The sequence below is a fragment of the Heptranchias perlo genome, chromosome 30, assembly GCF_035084215.1.
Source record: "Heptranchias perlo isolate sHepPer1 chromosome 30, sHepPer1.hap1, whole genome shotgun sequence".
Lineage (NCBI taxonomy): Eukaryota > Metazoa > Chordata > Chondrichthyes > Hexanchiformes > Hexanchidae > Heptranchias > Heptranchias perlo.
Genome location: NC_090354.1, coordinates 7,775,870 through 7,796,543, shown reverse-complemented (window position 1 = coordinate 7,796,543; position 20,674 = coordinate 7,775,870). Strand labels below are relative to the sequence as shown.

Here is a 20,674-nt window from a genome sequence, read left to right as displayed (position 1 = left end):
TCCTACATCACAACAGTGACTACACTTCAAAAGTACTTAATTGGCTGTAAAGCGCTTTGGGGCGTCCTGAGGTCAAAAAAGACGCTATTTAAATGCAAGTCTTTCTTTTTTAAAAACACTTGTATCTGTAAGTCTGTGCACTTGTTGATGTTCTGTCCAAAATGGAGGAATTTGCATGTTACAAAATATAACTGAATGCACCAATACAGAAAATGAGACAATAAATATTCAGAGTACACAGGAAAGTCCACAGCTTTAATAAAGCATGTTTAGAGAAGCCAGGTGAGGTAACATAAGCGACTTAGTAACATTTGCTTTCTGTTCTTGTGATAGCTGGTTCCTGATAATATAAAGAGGCTTAACTGCCTTTTCAGTGTGTGCCCACACCGTTTTGTGTAAAATTTAATAACTCTATCTGAAAATCTGATCTTAGTCAGACCATATGAGAATATAAAATAGAGGACATCTTAGTTCTAAGTTTAAAACCTTGCTTGGATATGGGATAAACTCCATTGGGGCAATTTTAACCTAACCCGCCTGTCAGGAAACTGATGGAATTGGGTACAACGCTGGTTTTACATCATGCCCGATTTTACTTACCACTGAAGTAAATGGAGAGTAATATTGGGCGGGGTGTAAAACAAGCGTTCCACTCCATCCCGTGGGTTTCCTACCTGGCGAGTTAGGTTAAAATTGCCCCCTTCATATCTCACTGTTACTCATTGTGTAGCCTGCTCATCCAGACTGGAAAAAGAGCAAATCTAGATGAAATGAGACCTATATAAAATACACAACAAGAAACTGTGAGGATAACACGTTATCCAATTATCAAACTTGCAAAAAATTGGAAAACACACATTCATTCTATCCCAGGAACTGCTGTCCACTTCTAGAAAATGCCCCTGTGATATCCACCCAGTCAGAGACTGGACCTGTAAGTCTGGTGAGTAAACCCCCCATAATATTATGATACTACCGCAAGCACGTACCAGCAGGTTGTTGCACACTGCAGTGAGAACAAAGTTCACAGGAACATAATCAGAGTTCTCAAGTCTTTAGCTAGCATAATGTTAGCTCAATTGTAAAAATGATCACAGTTCGTAGGCAGTGCTCAACAAGTGTATTTTGGCATTTCAGTACAATTTAAAGCTGCCTTTATATAATGGCTTTTTAAAGACTTTTTATTTCCTCTTTCACTAACTCATTCGAAGTATGAAAAGAAAATCAGGAGTGAGCCTCATTTTATTCCTACTTTCATTTTGAGTTGGTCTCAGTTAAATTTTGGTTGAAACATGTAAGCGTTTCCTGGCGAGCAGGTGGATTCATCACACATCAAGCTGAAGAGTTGAAATATTGTGGAAAATGTTTCAGGTTCAACGTAGTTTCTCTCTTCACTCCTCTGATTACAAGCTCTGCCCATTTTTGTTCTCATTACACTTTGTGCAAAACCACCGTGCTGTATGCTCTCTTGTAGAGAGTGGCCCCATTGTTGCCATATTGCAGTCACATTACTCTGCTCCTCTGTGATGGATACCACATGCCACCATGAATCTTTCTCTCAGATTCCTCACAAACTCTTCTTAACAATCAGTGTCAATGATGCTGTATGAAGAGTAGACAGGAGGCACAATTCAAATGAACCATATGATAATAGCTTTTCGTTCCATCTCACGTACAGGAAGCAGAAGACACAATTTGAATGGGAGGAGACTGATGAAAGTTTTCTTTCCTTGCCTTGCTTTGAAGAAGATCTCCCTCACATGTTGTCCTCAGTCATAAGATCCTGACACAAATTAACTAAACTTGTGAAGCTGAGATGTCTGAACTGGGTTGAGTAGTCCCTGTGACTGTAGCTCAAAGCCCTCTAGTTGAGAATGAATTCTCTGCTCGAATTGGTGGTAGAGGCAGGGACCCTCAAGTCTTTTAAAAAGTACCTGGACCTGCACCTAAAGTGCTGTAAGCTGCAGGGCTACGGACCGGGTGCTGGAAGGTGGGATTAGAATGGGCACCTGGTTGTTCTTCGAGCCCACGCGGACACGATGGGCCGAACGGCCCCCTTCTGTGCTGTATCTTTTCTATGGTTCTAAACAAACTGTGCCAGATACCAGACCTTCTGACGGACTCAAAGAGGCAACATCTGATGAGACATCACCTTTCAGCAGAGGTGAGGTTAGGCTAATTGGCATTTTCAAGATGATGACTGCTTTGATAAAGTTGACCAAGGGACATTGAAGCATCCACTTACCAGGAAGTTAGGAGTAAAAAGGAAAGTCAGGAAGAACTTTTTCACCCATAGGGTAATAGATTTGTGCAAAAGATTATCATAGAATCATAGAATGGTACAGCATAGAAGGAGACCATTCGACCCTTCCTGCCTGTGCCAGCTCTTTGAAAGAGCTATCCAATTAGTCCCACCCCCTGACTAGGCAAGGTCAATGAATCAGGCTGTATAAATGACTTCAAGAGCACATAGACGCCTTTCTGGAGAGAGAAGGGATAATAGATATAGTGGGGAGGTGGGTATGTAAGGCTGATCTATCAAAAATGGGATACGCTTATTGAGCCTTAGGGCTTTTTCCTGTTTTTAAAAATTCTTATGATAAACATTTGAAATGTGTTTAGTTACACATTAGTACACAGTCCATCAGGCCCTATACACTGCTTGCTTCCCACTGAGATTCACCTGTACAACAATCCTGGGATCGTTATTGCTTAAAATGGCAACAGAAATGAATGTGGGCCCCACTGAATGCAGTTCTGAACTACTAGTTCATTTTACCATGTGCTGGCCAGGTGCATTGAAAGAATGTACAAACCTGTCACTAATTGCATTGCCAAAGAAAACCTTTCTTCTTAAAGAAAATTTCTTTCAAGATTATTATTCTTGGATTTTTACAATTTTCTTTCCCCTCCAGTAAAACAATCTATAAAAGGTCTTAGATCTGCTGCAAAAAGTGGATTCTGGCTTCAAGAAAAGGTGGAGAACTTTAATCCATGCCGATTAAAAACTTCTAAGCCTATTATTCTTAGATTTGCAACATATGGGAAAGACAATCTTAAAATAAGATTTTGTTAGGGAGGTAATGTTTGACAGTGGTGGGGGTCAGTGTGAATATCAGAGACTCACTTTCGAAACATCTTTTCACACAAGGGGTAGTGGAAATCTGGAACTCTCTCCACAGAGGCTGTGGATGCTGGGGGCCCAATTGAAATGTTCAAGACTGAGATCAGTAAGTTTTTGTTAGGTAAGGGTATCAGGTATATAGAAAAAAGGCAGGTAGATTGAGTTGAGGTACATATCTGTCATGATCCAGCTGAAGGGTGGAGCTGGCTCGAGGGGGTGAATGGCCTACTCCCGTTCATACAAAATCATTCCCAAAGAATTTCTCAGGGTTTGGAGTAGTGGCTCCTGATTAAACATGCTGCTTTTAGTTGGAAATTTACTCAGGAGTAGCCAGTGACAATCTACATTAACCAACCAACTCATCCAATGTTTCACTCAACCACAGGGAACAAGTGAAGGCCTCCGATGAAAGCCGAGGCTGAAATTGTTTTTTCACTCCCCACTTCAAAGGAAAAGTGAAAACCTGGGCTCCGTATCCAATGGCGCAAACTTATGCTAAGTGTAAAGATAGTTGTCACTTGGCAAGTACGATATCTTACTCAACTTAACTGATTCATTTATCTTTGATCGTAAAAGAAGTTATTTTAACAAGCGAGCTAGAGAGTATCTTAAAAATAAACGTAAATAGAGAGTTACAGGAAGTGAAAGCAGGAAAGCAAAGGAAGAGGACAACCCAAAGGAATGAAGATTAAGGAAGAGTTCTGTCCGTTGCTAAATGTTAAAAAGTACGTTGGGAATTAATCATTGAGTGGAATCTCCAGCCCAGACAGTGCCAGGTTTTCCATTTATCATTAAAAGTACAGAGAAAACCTACTGACGCTCAGTTCTACCAATCCATTCAAGTTTAAGTGCACCAAATTTGTGTTCCTCACTACCAGAAAATCAAGTAATGAGATTGTCAGGAATCAGTAGAACTTATTTGTCAAAAAATGATAGAAAGTGCTGTCTATAGAATGGAATGTACCTCTGGTACCCAGCTACCTCTGTGACCCAGAAACCTCCAGTTGTCTGGAGAGGGACCAAATCTTTTAACGATAACAGGTTACAGACATATATAAAATATTTATAGAAAAGGTAATTCCAGAACCCTACTTCAAGTTAAATGATGACAGAAGGGCAAACTGACAAAAAAAATCTAATTTACAACTGATGTTAGGAAAATTCATCACACAAATACATGGAATGGACTTTCTTGTCAATTTTCCAGGATATCGGTTTAATTTTTGCCTCAACCCTAGGTCCAGGGCCAATTGTCCTGTCCCAACTGCCTGCTTGGCTAAGATCAGTTAACTCAGCACAGAACAAGAGTCCAATCTGGGGCAACCCTGGTCTGTGTGGCTCAGGGCCGTACTGGGCAGTGCATTTAGGAACTGAATATCAATTTCAGTTAGTAAAGTATCGGTTAGTACCTCATTTTGGGTCTATACTCATTGGAGTTTAGAAGAATGAAAGGAGATCTTATTGAAACATACAAGATTCTGAGGGGATTCGATAGGGTAGATGCTGAGAGGATGTTATCCCACATGCGGGAATCTAAAACTAGGGGGTATAGTCTCAGAATAAGGGGTCACCCATTTAAGACTGAAATTTCTTCTCCCAGAGGGTCGTGAATCTTTGGAATTCTTTACCCCAAAAATCTGTGGAGGCTGAGTCATTGAATACATTCAAGGCTGAGTTAGACACATTTTTGATCAGCAAGGGAGTCAAAGGATATGGGGAAGGGGGGGAAAGTGGAGTTGAGGTAAAAATCAGATCAGCCATGATCTCATTAAATGGCGGAGCAGGGTCGAGGGGCCGAATGGCTTACTGCTCCTATCTCTTATGGTCTTATTTTGGTCATAGCCAGAATGTTATTTCACCTCCACTTGAGAAGATTATGTCAATATAACATGTACAAGACCATAAAGACCTCTGTCATGTGCATCAAAAATGCTCTGCGTTTCCCTGGTCTATCCTCTCACGCGGCAGGCTTTCAACACAACGTTGCATTTGTAAAGCGCCTTTATTTGACACCAAGCCACATAAGGAGATATTAGGACAGGTGACCAAAAGCTTGATCAAAGAGGTAGCTTTTAAGGAGCATCTCAAAGGAGGAGAGGTATAGAGGCGGAGAGGTTTAGGGAGGGAATTCCAGAGCTTAGGGCCTAGGCAGCTGAGGGCACGGCCACCAATGGTGGAGTGATTAAAATCAGGGATGCACAAGAGGCCAGAATTGGAGGAGTGCAGAGATCTCGGAGGGTTGTACGGCTGGAGGAGGTTTCAGAGATGGGGAGGGGTGAGGCTACGGGGGGATTTGAAAACAAGGATGAGAATTTTAAAATCGAGGCGTTCCCCGGCCGGGAGCCAATGTAGGTCCGCGAGCACAGGGGTGATAAGAGAAGGGGACTTGGTGCGAGTTAGGATACAGGCAGCAGAGTTTTTTCATTACTCTGCTTGTGTATCGAGCCTCTTTTCCTGTCACATGACGTCAATCCACTTGGCAGCAGAAGCTAAGAAGCAAGCAGCGGAAATAAAAGATACAAAATGGACAGTAAAAATTTTCTGGCAGTCTGCGAGATGCAAAGTGAATGGTAAAATTCCCCAGGGGGCACGGAAGACAGAATCCCTAACAGCAACATTTGGCGATGGAGCGGAAGATGAGAATTGGGAAACCAGCCAATTGTTCAAATTTAAAGATTCTCACAGTCTTGCATACATTACATGAAACAACAGTTGGCTGGGAGCATGTTACTGACTGTAATGCAATCTCAGGAACCTTGCTACCACATAAACCGACCCCTCACGTTTATGATCTCATTAGAATCGCTTAGATTCGACTTCAAGTCTTGCAACTTGCTACCAGCCAGCTCTTCTATCATATAAGTGGCATTTCCCCAGGTGTAAAACTCGCTCATGCTCACTTTCTCTCAATGTTCTGCCTCACTGCTGTGCTGAAAACAGAACACTATGAAGAGGACTTTACCAGCTCTCTCTCTCTCTGTTTTGTTTTCTCTCTCTCTTCTTCATGCTTCTTCAGACAGTCCGGAAGTGAGGCAGCTTGAGCCACACTCTTCGTTGGGACTCGCCCTCAGTGCCACTTCACGTCGGGCTGGGCAGGGCGTGCCATTCCGCTGAGGAACGCCGGATTATGTCTTAACTGCACTCCATTTGGCTGCAAATCGACAATACTCAACTAGCTGAGTTGGAGTGAGAGGTAGCCTTGATCCTAAATTTGGGAGTCAAGCCTGAGTTACCAGGCTACCTAGTATGAGGGGATTCATTTTTTTAATACATTATTCTGCAATAAATACTCAAGGTCAAATATCGGACCAAAATTCCAGAAACTCTACTCCCAGCAAAAGGTATCAAAGGACATGGATTAGAGAGTCAAGTGTGGAGGTCAACACACTCAGTCTGTGGTGACCCCGATCTCCTGGTCATTAATTGTATTGATTCTGCACCTCACCGTGCCAATCTGAGGTAGTGTATTCATGCTGATAGATATAGAAAGAAATAACTTGCATTTATATAATGCCTTTCACAACCTCAGGATGTCTCACAGTGCTTCACAGTCACTTTTGAAGTGTAGCCACTGTTGTAATGTACGGAAATGTGGCAGCCAATTTGTACACAGCAAGGTCCCACAATGAATAACGAGATAAACAATCAGAATCTGTTTTAGTGATGTTGGTTGAGGGATACATATTGGGCAGGAAACCAGGGAAGAGCTCCCCTGCTTTTCTTCGAAAAGTGCCATGGGATCTTTTCAGTCCACCTGAGAGGGCCTTGGTTTAACATCTCATCCGAAAGACAGCACCTCCGACAGTGCAGCACTCCCTCAGTTCTGCACTGGAGTATCAGCCTAGATTATGTGCTCAAGCCTCTGGAGGATGGCTTGAACCCATGACCTTCCAACCCAGAAGCGAGAGTGCTACCACTGAACCAAAACTGACACATACACATATATATATATATATATATATCAACGTCCCATGGCACTGCACACAGGAAGTCAAGACCAAGTGGAGTCATCAGATGAAGAGGGTTTAGTGGCTGGGCGATAACTGGTCCAGGGCTCACAGACAGAAGTCAGTTCCTATTTCAAAGTTACACATTGTGCTCTTATTTTTATATTTCCATTAAAAATTCCTATGTCCACATTTATAATGCCTATATAAAACTTGTCAAGCTCTGATTACACCCCTTGCCAGTACTGGTACTGCAGCATTTCCACTGGAGGGACAGTGTAGTAGAGTGCGACAAGTTTATATAGGTGGTTTCCATTCTAAATGTGAACATAAGAATTTATTATGGAAAAAATTGATTGGAAATGTGTGCAGGTGTAAGATTTTAAATATATTATTACATAGAATTACATGGAACGTACAGTACAGAAACAGGCCATTCAGCCCAACAGGTCCATGCTAGTGTTTATGCTCCATACGAGCCTCCTCCCTCCCTACTTCATCTAACTCTATCAGCATATCCTGCTATTTCTTTCTCCCTCATGTGTTCATCTAACTTCCCCTTAAATGCATCAGTGTTATTCGCCTCAACTACTCCTTGTGGTTGCGAGTTCCACATTCTAACCACTCTCTGGATTTATTAATGACTTTCTAATGTTTATGGCCCCTAGTTCTGGTCTCTCCCACAAGTGGAAACATCTTATATACGTATATATTATACACACACACACACACAGAATATATGTGTATATATTATATACATACACACACACACACACACCATATAAAATTCCATGATCTCTTTGAGACTATGTCCAGTACAAATTCTTGAATTAGAGTTCCTCTCCCTATTGTCAGTCACTAGGGTCTTTAGATTAACAGACGTTCAGTATGCTGTTAGAGACTGCTTGTTAGAACTTTTCATTGCATACGTGTATGTATATGTGTGTGTTTGTGTAAGTGTGGGAAATGTGAAATTTACGCTACTTTAAGTAAGGTTGAGGGTGATCACAAGACCGTTTACAGGCAGAGGATGAACCTACACTGGCCTATGACAGATACTGTGTGTGTGGTAAAGTACCAAGAACTATGAATAAAAGACATGCATGTGACAGAAACTCCACATTGATGACAATGTTACATGACTTTGGATCATGTCTATTGCCAATATTAATAAGTTAAACTCTTTTTATTTTTCTACTGTGCCACACCAAGGTGTGCGATACCATAAATAGAATTTCCAACTTGGAATCAATGGGATATATAAAGTAGGCCAATTTGCGATGTTGGGAAACCCACGGCACGCTTGCCCCTCAGACTTCCTCTTCCCAATGTGGTTTATTTTCTGTACCTCACCATTCCTCAACAGTAATTATAATCTTACTATATTTCAGTAACTGGAAGCCATCTGTACTGACATCACTAGACTCCACAGGAAAACTGTTCCTATGATGCATTATACCAATTCAACCTGCTCCGTTAAACAACGGACTGCCCAATTCAGCGTCAATACCTAACCCTTCAGTTGGCTCTCTTTATTATGCAATGTGCCACCTTTATTCTCCAGCTATTGATCCAGCTCCACCAAATTCCTATTAGCCAATGTTCAAGTTTTTTGTTTTTGGAAGTAAACTGATAGCACTGGAAGACATGTCATTTGTCGTGTTTAGCAGTCACTGATCAATCATTTTCACCATCCTTCCTCAAATTGGGAGTGGTCTTCAATCAATATTTCTATTTTCTTCTTACATTCGTTCAAGATTACTCCTCATTTCTCCCCCACCGCGCCCCCCCCAAAAAGAAATCAAGTTAGTAAGTAGAAAATATGATCGTTTTTGTTCTGTAACGTTATAGTAATCTTGTATCAATTTTCAAGACATTCCTTTGCTTCTTTGTTTTCTTCAATCCTTCCATGATTCAGTTGAGGAGTACATTTATCAGATCTTGCTGTTTTCCAAATGGGTATCAATGTGTTTTATAAGGGCGTCGTCGGGGTAGTTGAGGGGAAAGGCCAGCTGGCACAGGGGGCAGTTCCTGATGTCAGAGTCTCCCGTTTCCATCCAAAGCTAGGCAGGGAAAAGGAACAGAAGAGTAAAATGGTCAGTGTTTGAATTCTTTTTGAGCAGATCTCTTGCCTTGACATCAACCACACAAGTTACCAATTGGTGACTAAATAGCAGCATGAAGGCTGTTTCATTCCTTCGGTGCTGCAGAAGGCTCGAGTTTCAAAACTGCAAATACAGTCACCTTACCTTCAAATGATTATTTCCAGATAAGATTTGGGGGGGGTGATGGCTCAATGGGTAAATAGACCACATGGTGTGCTACCAGGCCATACAGAGTGGGGGGTGCTGGTGGGTCTCAGGTTTGAATCCTAGTCTGTGCCAAGTTTGTTGATCTAAGCTGGGGTATTACAATTGCCCGGGACACCCTTGGCCTAGGGAGGAGAAACATCAGCCAGGGTTACTGCTCCTGAACACCGTCCAGTGATCCTATTGGAAGTGTGCATCAAGGCTGTGTCCACAGGAAAATAGCCCAGCTGTCCTCACCGTCTAGTCTCACACTGAAGGAAGATTTGAGTGAGGTGCAGTCGACACCCATTAAATCAAACCTCAGCATAAATCACCAGCTTCAGAATAGTTAAGGGAAGAAAATAGGAGAGAAAACTGAAAGACAAAGAAAGAAAAAAAGAGAGAACATTCCACAATTAGGTTCCATAATGGCATAATCAAAGACTCGTCTTAGTGTTCAGTTACCACCATTTTAAATCATGTCAATTTCTGAACTTTAGATATTAGTAAAGCTCCTTCTACTCTGCCCCAACAACGTGCACAGATCATTTCTTCCCCATTGCAACAGGCTGACGATTCCATTTCCCATTTCAGGTGTACTTGTGGTTTCTGAGTGACACTGACTGTCAGTTCCGTGCTGAAACAGGAGCAGTTCTTGAATCATAGGACATTCAGCCCATCACAAATATGCCAGCTCGCTGAAAGAGCTAGCTAGTTAGTGCCATTCCGCTGCACCTTCCCCATATTCTTTTTAATTTTTCTTCCTCAAATATTTATCTTCTTCCCTTTTAAAAGCTATCCACTGTTGCTTTCACGGCATTCCATGTTTTTATGTATAAAAAGTACATTCTCCCAACCATTCCCTTCTTTTGGTGATGACCTAAAATTTATGCTCTCTAGTTATAAATCTGTGCTCACCATCCTTAGTTAACCCATGTCTTTCTAAGTAAGTATTAATTTTATCCTGTATTTTGATCTCTGGAAGCTTACCCACTGTTAGGCTGATGGGTCTAAAGTTACCTGATTTACATAGTTTTCTCTTTTGAACATAGGTGTTACACTGGCAAACCTCCAGTCCTCTGGCACGACTGCCATATCCAAGAATGTTTGAAAGACTGATCAAAACCTCTGCTTTTTCCTCTCTCTCAGCATTCTAGGATACAGCCATCAGGGACTGGTGCCTTTTCCACATTCAGTTCCAACAGCTTTTTCAGTACAACTGCCTTCTCTATAGGCATCCTACGTAATTGCTTCACCTCCCCCTCTTGTACTCTTTCATTCCAAGTGTCACACTCTTCTGTGAAAATCAAAGCAAATTATTCGCTTGGTATCTCTGCCATTCCTTCATCTACCACAAAAAGATTTCATTTTCCATCTCTAATCAGCTCTACCTTTTAAAAAAATTATTCTTTTACTTTTGATATGTTTATAAGCCCTTTACTATTTACCTTTTTATTATGTCAGTGTTTCTTCATGTTTTCTAACCTGTTTTTCTTCCCCTCTCTATTTTCTGCAGTTTCTTTTATTTCCTTTTGTATTAATAGATTTGTCAAGTGTCTCTTTTTGTCTCATTTTAATTTTAATTTCTCACCTCTTTCAAGAAACTCCAGCTTTTGCTGCACCCCCTTTAATTCTTGTAGTCGCTACCCTAAGTATCTCCTGTTTGAAAGTTTCCCTTTGTTTTTCCACTGTCTTGTCTGCCAATTTTTCTTTCCAATTTATTTGGGTTAGCTCCCTTTTTATCTTGTTGAATTTTGCTTTCTCCCCCACCCACAAATCGGGTACTTTTGTCTTTAGACTGTTCCCTCTCCGTTTCAATTTTTATATTGGACCTAATTATGTTACAGTTACCAGACGTTGCCCTATCCCCACATTACCAACTTGCCCCATGACATTATCTAGAATTAGATCAAGCACAGTCTCCTTCCTTGTTGAACTAAAAACATACTGCTGTTCTACATGAAGATCTCTGTATAGTTCTGTGCTGCGTTGGGACTCTACCAAAGTAATTTCACTTTGCTGCTTTTGTGCTTCTAGAGAGAGGAGACTCTCATCCCTCGAATATTCTCGAATTTTCAGCACAGAAGGAGATCACTGATGTTAGTTCTTCACCTGGGGCTGTCTGCTCTAATCCCATTTCCCTTTTACAGTCCTCTTTTTCAATATTTATCTAATCCCCTTTTAAACAATGTTATTGTCTCTGCTGCAATTGCTAGTTGTGGTAAAACATTCCCTGTTCTGATAACCGACTTCTAACTTCCCCGTTCATTCTGCTAGTGATAATCCTCAGTCTACACTCCCTTGTTGCCGATTCGCCAATGAGTGGAAATAATCTTTCACTACTTACCCTCTCAAAAGCTTCTATTAGATGTCCCTTAACCTTTTCTGTTCTGGTCAAAAAAAACGCCAATTTTTTTTTTGCATCTTTCTACACTGAATTGGAACTAAGCTTCCAGAAATGAAAGGAATGTTCTAACTCACTATAACACCGAGTTACATTGCCTTGTAACTAAAAAAATGAAGAGTGCACAAGATTACGTTGAGGTCAATTGGGATCATTATAACTGCAAACCTACATTGATGGAAGGCCATGACTGGGCATGCTCCGATCTGGAATATTCGGTAGAATTCCTATTCATGGGATTGTCTGGGATAAGGAGCGCCGTGCAGGAGGAAGTGCTCCTCATTCCCCTGTCCAAAGTTCCGGGAGAACTATGGGTCATCCAATCCTCATCATCGGACTCTAGCTGTCGATCAAAGGTACCATCGTCTCTGATATCGTCTGCACTATCTGGCACCTTAAGATAATCGCTGGCAACGTATAGCCTGTGCGTTGGCGAGGATGGGTCATCTGCTGCCAATCGAGACGGCATTGTGTGGTGGTACACTTTGGCATCACTGACTTCGGAGTAGCTGCGACGTCCTTGAAAGTTGGCACGGAGACGGTGGCTTGTACTCCTGGGGTAGCTGGAGTATGCAGCTTGCCTCAGGTGAACAGAGGGTTGGGGATGGGCTGAGAAACAAAGTAAAACAACATATTTAAGATGTAATAACCCTAGAAAGAAAGCAAGAAAGAACTTGCATTTATATAGCGCCTTTTGTGACCTCAGGACATCCCAAAGTGCTTCATTGCCAATGAGGTACTTTTGACCTGTTGTAATGTAGGGAAGCATGGCGGCTATTTTGTGCACAGCAAGGTCCCACAAGCAGCAATGAGACCAACAGTCAGTAAAAGAACCCGACGATCTGTTTTCATGATTATGTGCTCAAGTCTTTGTAATGTGCCTTCAACCCACAACCTTCTGAGTCAGAGACGAGAGTGCTCCCACAGAGCCAAGGCTGACATCTGGAGAAAACCTTTTCAAAATCAGTGAAGAACCTGTAAGAAGAGACCATAGGGGGAATTTTAACCTCTCCCCCGCCCCCACCTCAGCCCGGCAAAAACCGGGCGGGGTGGTCAGTTAAAATGGAGCTGGGGACTTACCCAGTTGCTTCCCGCCCTGAAATAGCTGACTGCAATTTTAAATTGCAGGCAGCAATGGGGTCCCTCTGTAAATATGAATTACGTAGAATTACATAGAATGTACAGCACAGAAACAGGCCATTCGGCCCAACAGATCCATGCCAGTGTTTATGCTCCACACGCGCCTCCTCCCTCCCTACTTCATCTAACCCTATCAGCAGATCCTTCTATTCCTTTCTCCCTCATGTGTTTATCTAGCTTCTCCTTAAAAGCATCTATGCTATTCGCCTCGACTACTCCTTGTGGTAGTGAGTTCCACATTCTAACCATTCTCTGGGTAAAGAAGTTTCTCCTGAATTCCCTATTGGATTTATTGGTGACTATCTTATATTTATGGCCCCTAGTTCTGGTCTCCCCCACAAGTGGAAACATCTTCTCTACGTTTACCCTATCATATTCTTAAAGACCCCTTTCATAATCGTAAAGACCTCTATCAGGTCACCCCTCAGATTTCTCTTTTCTAGAGAAAAGAGCCCCTGTTCTGGTATCATCCTAGTAAATCTTTTTTGCACCTTCTCCAGTGCCTCTATATCCTTTTTGTAATATGGAGACCAGAACTGTTCACAGTACTGAAGATTGGGCTCTGATGATGTCAATGGGGCCTGACTGCAATTTTTACCGGAGGCCTGAGTGAGGAAGGAGTGGTGACTTACCCACCAGGCCAAAGCTGCTGGAAGCTGCATCAAGGGCCAGGGGAGGCCCAGCAGGTTAAAATTATTTGACATGTCCTTGTGGGCCAGGAGGAGCGGGAGTGTTCCTCCAGGCCACACAAGGAAACCTTGGGCCTCCCTTGCCTCAGGCTTTCTCCCCTCCCATGACTACCTGCCCATCCCCCACTCAACCTACCTTAGTGCCAGGGACCGTTCTCGTGGGTCCCTGCTGGTAGCCTCATGCTGCCTGAAATCCCGCTCCCACCCACCTGCCAGGAAATGGGTTCAGCCGTGTTCGGGCCCGATGCTGACAAGCTCAATCTAAAGTAGGCCTGGGAGTTAAAATCTCCCGGATCTCACACTGCCGACTGCCCTGGCTCCCGCAAGCACCAATCCTGCCCCAAGATCAAATCACCCCCTTGTTTTCTAAAAGGGATATTTTAAGTACGTTATAGGGGGTCAGGGTAGAACATTTGAGCATAGGGCAAAAGATTTCAAATTTCCCCAAAGAGGCAGCTCGGCTCACTTGGTAGCACTTTCGCTCTGAGGTAGAAGATGTCTGTTTAAGCCGCAGTCCAGGGTTTCAGCATGTAATCTAGGCTGTCACTCCGGTGTAGTACTGAGGGAGTGCTGCACTGTTGGAGGTGCTGTCCTTTCGATGTGATGCTAAACATGTTCATGTGAACATAGAATTTTACAGCACATAAACAGGCCATTCGGCCCAACTTGTCTATGTCGATGTTTATGCTCCACACGAGCCTCCTCCCACCCTACTTCATCTAATCCTATCAGCATATCCTTCTATTCCTTTCTCCCTCATGTACTCATCTAGCTTGCCCTTAAATGCATATATGATCCCACATTAGCAGATGTGCAGAGAGATCTCCTGATCAACATTCCTCCCTCAACCAACACCACCAAATATAGATTAACAGGTTGTTCATCTCACTGCTGCTTGTGGGGTCTTGCTTAGTGTCTATTTTCACCCATATAACAACAGTGACCGTACTTCCAAAAAGTAACTGAATGTACGTGAAGCAGACTATTCAACTGTGGAGGGCACCACAGCGGAGGGTCATCCACTCTCCCACCCCAGAGGCGACGAGGGCAATTGTACTGCCCCAATTGCCACCTGAGCTGAGATGAACCAGCTCAGCACAGTTCAGATTGAGCCTTAGACCTTCTTGGTTAGTACGGCTCAGTGCCACAGTGGGCAGGGCATTCAACCATTAAGCCATGGAGGAGTTGCCTCTACAGGACTATATTTTGTAAAATTACCCAGTAACCTCTATATTTTTTCCCATTGTTTTTATAAATACCTTCCTATAAATACCAGAAACAAAAATATCTGGTGGGAGCTAATGAGCCCCCAGCCTCCTCGATGGGTGTAAAGCCATATAACCTACATCGGAAATCCTGTCTATGTTGCTGAATTTGACGGGCAGCTAAAGAACTTTAGGTAGAATTAATTTGAAGCACTAATTAGTAGCACTTGATTCTTCTGTCTTGTGTTAAACCTGGATACCATGGCTTGCAGGCGACTTGTTAGTATCGCTGAATCACAGACAGACTACATAGTCCTGTGTTGAAGTGCATTCCCAATCTAACAGCGTGCTTGTTAAATTCTCACAGCTATTGACTCTCTTATTAGAATCCAATCGTTGAAAGTTCCTGCAGGGTGACTGCAACTTAGGTTTTATTCTTGAACTAAAGGCTCCCCCCTCCCTCCGCATTTTTCGGACTGATATCACCACTGGGCGATGCTCGTTGAGTTTGGATTCTGGGGGACCAGCGTCTCTGAACAGACTCCCTGCATTTACACGGCCAGATCTGGCTCCCAGCTGCAGAACTATGGAGCCACGGCTTGGGTGTACCAGCGGGATAATGTGGAGACAGGAATCTGGTGCACGACACAGGTCTCCTGCAATCCAAACAACACGAGCGTCACCATAAAAGATGCTAAACAGATAATGGATCAGGCCCATCAACTCTCTTGTAATCAATGGTGTTTCAGGGCAAATCCTGCCCCAATCTCTGAGGATTATGATCCCCAAGTTATATGGGATTTTCTGGTAATTCCTTGCATTTCTCTTGCTATGGAGCAAGACAAAGCAAAGATCACTATGAAGGCAGGGCTATCCTATAGTCATACTGAAAGTCCTCGATCAAATCTACAGACCCTATTGTTTTAATAGAGGACATTCACTACTGCTATGAATGCTGGGATAGCCCTGCGTCCATAGCCTTTGTTTCGCTTTCTCTCATTCTCCAACAAGAGAAAGCGAAACACTTCGGCCGGGAAATTCAAAATTTAGAAATTCTCAGCCAGACGGACTGTGTGAAGAAAGAAAGAAGGGAAAGAAAGAGTAAAGAGAATAAGGAGAGATTACACTTAAACCCACTTGGCTATCCCCTGAAGCCCATGTGCAACTGCAGCTTGCTGTTTTCAGAAATGTTTATGTTTCTGGTAAAAATGGACACCCCATATCTATAGATAATGTCTGAAAATCTCATATCTGGGATTTGCCCATATGGATGGAGGCGGATCGGAAAGCACATGGGTCGAAAAAGGTGGTGGAGAGGCAGAGCTGGTGTCCCCAACATACATATGGAAACTGACCTGGTGCCTACAGATGATGTCAACAAGGGTATTAAGGGATTTGGAGCCAAGGTAGATGGATGGAGTTAGGGTACAAATCAGCCACGATCCCATTGAATGGCGGAACAGGCTCGAGGGGCTGAATGGCCTACTCCTGTTCCTATGGAAGCATGCAGATAAGGAAGAAGATCCTTGAGGGACGCTGGAGGTGATGGTGCAAGGATGGGAAGAAAGATCAGCGCTGGAAATGCACTGGCTTCATTCAGACAGGCAAGAGTGGAACCACATAACGGTGGCGTCACAGAGATGAACAATAGAGGAGAGGCGATGGAGGGGGATGCCACTATCAATGTATTAAACACTGCAAAGAGGTCAAGGATTGCTAGAAGGATAACACACCACGGTCAACAGTCACAGAAGATGTCACTCAGGACGTAGCCAAAACATTAATTTTTGTGGGACCAGGAGGAGCAGGAGTGAAGGTTTCGGAATTGAGTAAAGGACAGGGAGATCATTATGGTGCTGTGAGAATGAGATTTTAGGCGCAGGAGGTGATCAGCATAAAGAATACATGTTGTAAAATAAAACAGGTCAATGATTGGCTTCTTGTTAATAGCGATGGTTATGAACAGGTTGCTCATTTCCTATTTACCATTATTTGTTGTTTGTTCCTCAGAGAGTCTCCTCAGGATCTCGGTCTGAGCCTCGGTCAGACTGCGCAGACGGCAGAGCTCTTGAGCCAGCTCGGTGTATGCCAGTGCCAAGTTTTCCCTGAAAGAAGAAATTGAAGAAAAGTCAGGACGTGAGCGCGGATGTCAAGTGAGGACAGGATTGGGTTTAGCTGTGATGTCCCCGTCGGTTAGCACTCACCGCCCAAGTTCAGAAATGAAGAACAGCCACTTGGCTACGGTATGAGAGGGTCCCTGATGGCTATGCAATGGCACTACAGCAAAGAATCAATGCCTTATGGAAAGGAGGAGAGAAATTGGGAAGAAATGTACTTGGATATTGTAAAATGGCTGCCATTTAATCATGATGTGGAGATGCCGGTGATGGACTGGGGTTGACAATTGTAAACAATTTTACAACACCAAGTTATAGTCCAGCAATTTTATTTTAAATTCACAAGCTTTCGGAGGCTTCCCCCTTCGTCAGGTGAACGATGTGAAACTTGGTGTTGTAAAGCCATTTAATCAGTTAAAGGATCAGCAAACAGGATAGAGACCTTCTGTAAAAGGTTGTCAGTCTGGACTGCAGTCAAATGGTCAGTAAAAGGACTGGTGGACACTGAAAACTGTTGGCAGGTTGAGTTACTGGAGCCTCATTTATGGAGACCCCCCAGACAGAAACATGTAAAAGAGGCTCCAGCTTCACAAAAAAACTCTATGGCAAACCTTTCCTCTTTGAACACAATGAGGGAAATTGTATCAAACATGTCATTGGGTCCTTGGCGTCATTATGGCAAAAATAATTTTTAGCTATTCTGTTTCCATATCCAACAAAAAACCCATCGGATCTGTTAACCTCGTTTTAATGAAGGCGACGGCCCTTTAAAGATAAAAACTTAAAAGTTTCCTCAATAAAGAAAGAAAGACTTGCATTTATATAAAGCCTTTCACAACCTCAGGACGCCACAAAGCGCCTTACAGCCAATGGAGTATTTTTGAAGCGTAGCCATTGTTGTAATGTAGGAAATGTGGCAGCCAATTTGTGCACAGCAAGATCTCACAAACTGCAATGTGACAAAGACCAGATAATCTGTTTTAGTGATGTTGATTGAGGGATAAATATTGGCCACGACACCGGGGAGATCTCCCCTGTTCTTCTTCGAACAGCGCCGTGGAATCCACCTGAGAAGGCAAAACGGGCCTCGGTTTAATGTCTCATCTGACAGTGCAGCACTCCCTCAGTACTGCACCGGAGTGCCAGCCTAGATTTTGTTCTCAGGTCTCTGGAGTGGTACTTGAACCCACAAACTGCTGACTCAGAGGCGAGAGTGCTACCACTGAGTCGGTAAAGCCAGCAAGTAACTTCAATTGTACAGAACCAGGAGGACCCAACTCCAGGGAGCCCAGGGGCCTGTGGCTGAGCTAGCTGATGCAGCAGTAGGATTGCCCTAATCGGCCATCAGGGCCCTGAATGGGAGAGGAGAATCAGTCAGGGTTTCCTGCTCCTGTTTGTCATCGAGTGACCTCTGCTGGTAAGTACACGTGTGTACACGTCAGTTAAGGACAGGATTGGGCTCGGCTGTAACATCCTCCTACAGTCGACTGCTGACATCTGATAGTGTGCCAGGATTTGCTAGGCTGCAGTGATGATCTGGCATCCACTGTCTGGGCTCACGCATCGAGAATGACCAGTTGACTTGAGATACCCCAGGGTGACTGAGAGCTATGGTGACCTACCCCTTCATAAGTCAGCACCTTGAGGAGAGGAGGAAATTGGAGGGGAAAATTAAAGAGCAGAGAAAGATAAGAGCTTGTGGTGAAGTTTATAAGAAAGTTGAATGCTTTTCTTACTCAACTGAGAATAAGGTGGAGCAGGTAGCACCTCTTCAGCCCACACACAGGACACACAGCCCACAGATTATTTCTTATTTCAGCTGCTTACTGTTTTTCTGATCTCTATCACTACCATTTCCAATAATCATGATTGGTTTTACAATAAAACTTTGCAATTTATTCACTTTCAACCCTTCTCTGTGTTAAGAATGAATGTTAAGTCAAACCTTGTTGTTAAAGAGACTCGCGGGGGCTGTCCAAATGTCTTTATCAGAAAGGTTTATCTATTCAACATTTGAGCTCTCTGCTGAGTAGATGGTAGGAATTAGTGTCGCCGATGTTATCGTGCGAATGCTTAATGTGCTCAGGCCTCTCCCCACTAATTTAATGAAGGCGGGTAACCCATTTAAGCTGATGCTTCTATCAAAACAGCAGAGAGGCATTTGATACGAGTGGGTTATGTGTTTGTATAACATCACCGATGGTAGTTTCCTACATTACAGCAGTGACTACACTTCAAAAGTACTGCATTGGCTATAAAGCACTTTGGGACGTTCAGAGGTGGTGAAAAGTGCGATATAAATGCACGTTTTTTCTTTCTTTCCATCCTTCTATTTTTCTGATTATATGGGTGGAAATTACAACCGGTGCAGTTCTCGGACGAACACTTATCTCTTGCTCGCTATTTTAACACAGACCTAACGGGTCCTAAACAAGCTTCACAGTGCCACCTACTGACCAGAGCCTGCAACCACAGGTAACTGTTTACATGCAGGATTTCCATTCCAAATGTTTACATAGCAGTTTTAATGTTAAATATTGACTTAAAAACGTGACCACAAATCACGACAACAGGAAGTTAGACTGGAAGTGATTGCATACCCAAGATTTTTAATCAAATATAGATATTTAAACAGTGAGTATAGAGGGCAGTATCAGGAGAGTTGGTTGGAATGAGAACTGAGTCAAATGGTGTAGTGACAATTTTGGAAATGGTGATACTGATTTATTTTTAGGGGTGCTTGGGCGTATGTGATGTCTCATCCACTCCCTCCCAGAAAATATTAATATTTGACTCTTTAGCTAGTGCTTTTTCGGTGTGGACTTTTATACACGTAGATATGTGTAGACTACTCCGTATGAGAGAATATGCCCCACTGAGCTGAATGGAAAATAACTAGAATGGTGACGCATGTACACGTCATAATCTCTGATTAACAAGATATATTTGTTCCTCGAGTCTTGCTCTAGATTGTTTCTTACTAAGCCACAAGACATTTGTGAGAGTAGAAAGTCCAGCTGAAGATATTAGTGAGCAAACGCTTATTGCATCCGTATGTTATCTATCTGCCCACTATTTTAACACAGGCCTTTCCCGTTTACTTAACTGCCCCCCGCCCCTTTCGTGACCACAATTTTTGGGGAAGGCGGTCAGAGGGCATGGGAAATGTAGCATTTTTACATTTGAAAATGGTGCATTTTAAACACTTTTTACTTTGCAATTAATAGATTTTAAACATAAAATGAACTCCCACCAGTAGCTGAGTGCCTGCCCCAGGGGATGGAAGGTGGAGGTGTTTGTTTACACTAGGGAGAATAAGGGACGGGGCAGAGAGTTCGATTGTGGCTTCAGTTCTGATATTTCCTTTGCTGCTGATGAAAATTCACCTCAAACCTTCACAACTCATGCATCCCAAAACCATGAGGTCCTGAGGTAAATAAAAAAATAAATTGGGCTTTTATTTATTAAAAAAAGAGACTTTTGGGGCTGGAAATTAGACCTCAGTGCGCCCGATTTACGGGTGTAAAATGGGCACAAAGAGGGCCAATTTCAAGGATGCCTGAAAGACGTCCGATCCGATCCGATATAGGGTTGGGCCATTTTTCAGTCGTCCCTGGCAGCTACCTAAAGCAGGCATTAAGCTGCTTACATATGTAAATGAGGGGCCTTACGCCTGTTTTAGGCCCCCTCTGCTAAATTGGATTCCGGTGGATTAGGCTCCAAGCCTGCTCTGTTTGGGATTCTTCAGCTGTCGCTGCAG

At 43.0% G+C, this 20,674-nt stretch overlaps 1 protein-coding gene across 7 annotated transcripts in view; it reads right to left on the bottom strand.

Moving 5' to 3' along the window:
- Positions 1 to 227: 227 nt before the first annotated feature.
- The window catches only part of tbkbp1 (TBK1 binding protein 1), a 93,790-nt gene continuing 73,343 nt past the window's right edge, over positions 228 to 20,674 (bottom strand). For all 7 annotated transcript variants that reach the window (XM_067968820.1, XM_067968822.1, XM_067968824.1 and 4 more), the window contains 3 exons: positions 16,784 to 16,902; positions 11,936 to 12,372; positions 228 to 9,134 (listed from right to left, as the gene is read on the bottom strand). In XM_067968820.1, the coding sequence (XP_067824921.1) occupies positions 9,006 to 9,134; positions 11,936 to 12,372; positions 16,784 to 16,902 (685 nt within the window). In that variant the 3' untranslated portion in view covers positions 228 to 9,005. The remainder of the gene's footprint in view (positions 9,135 to 11,935; positions 12,373 to 16,783; positions 16,903 to 20,674) is intronic.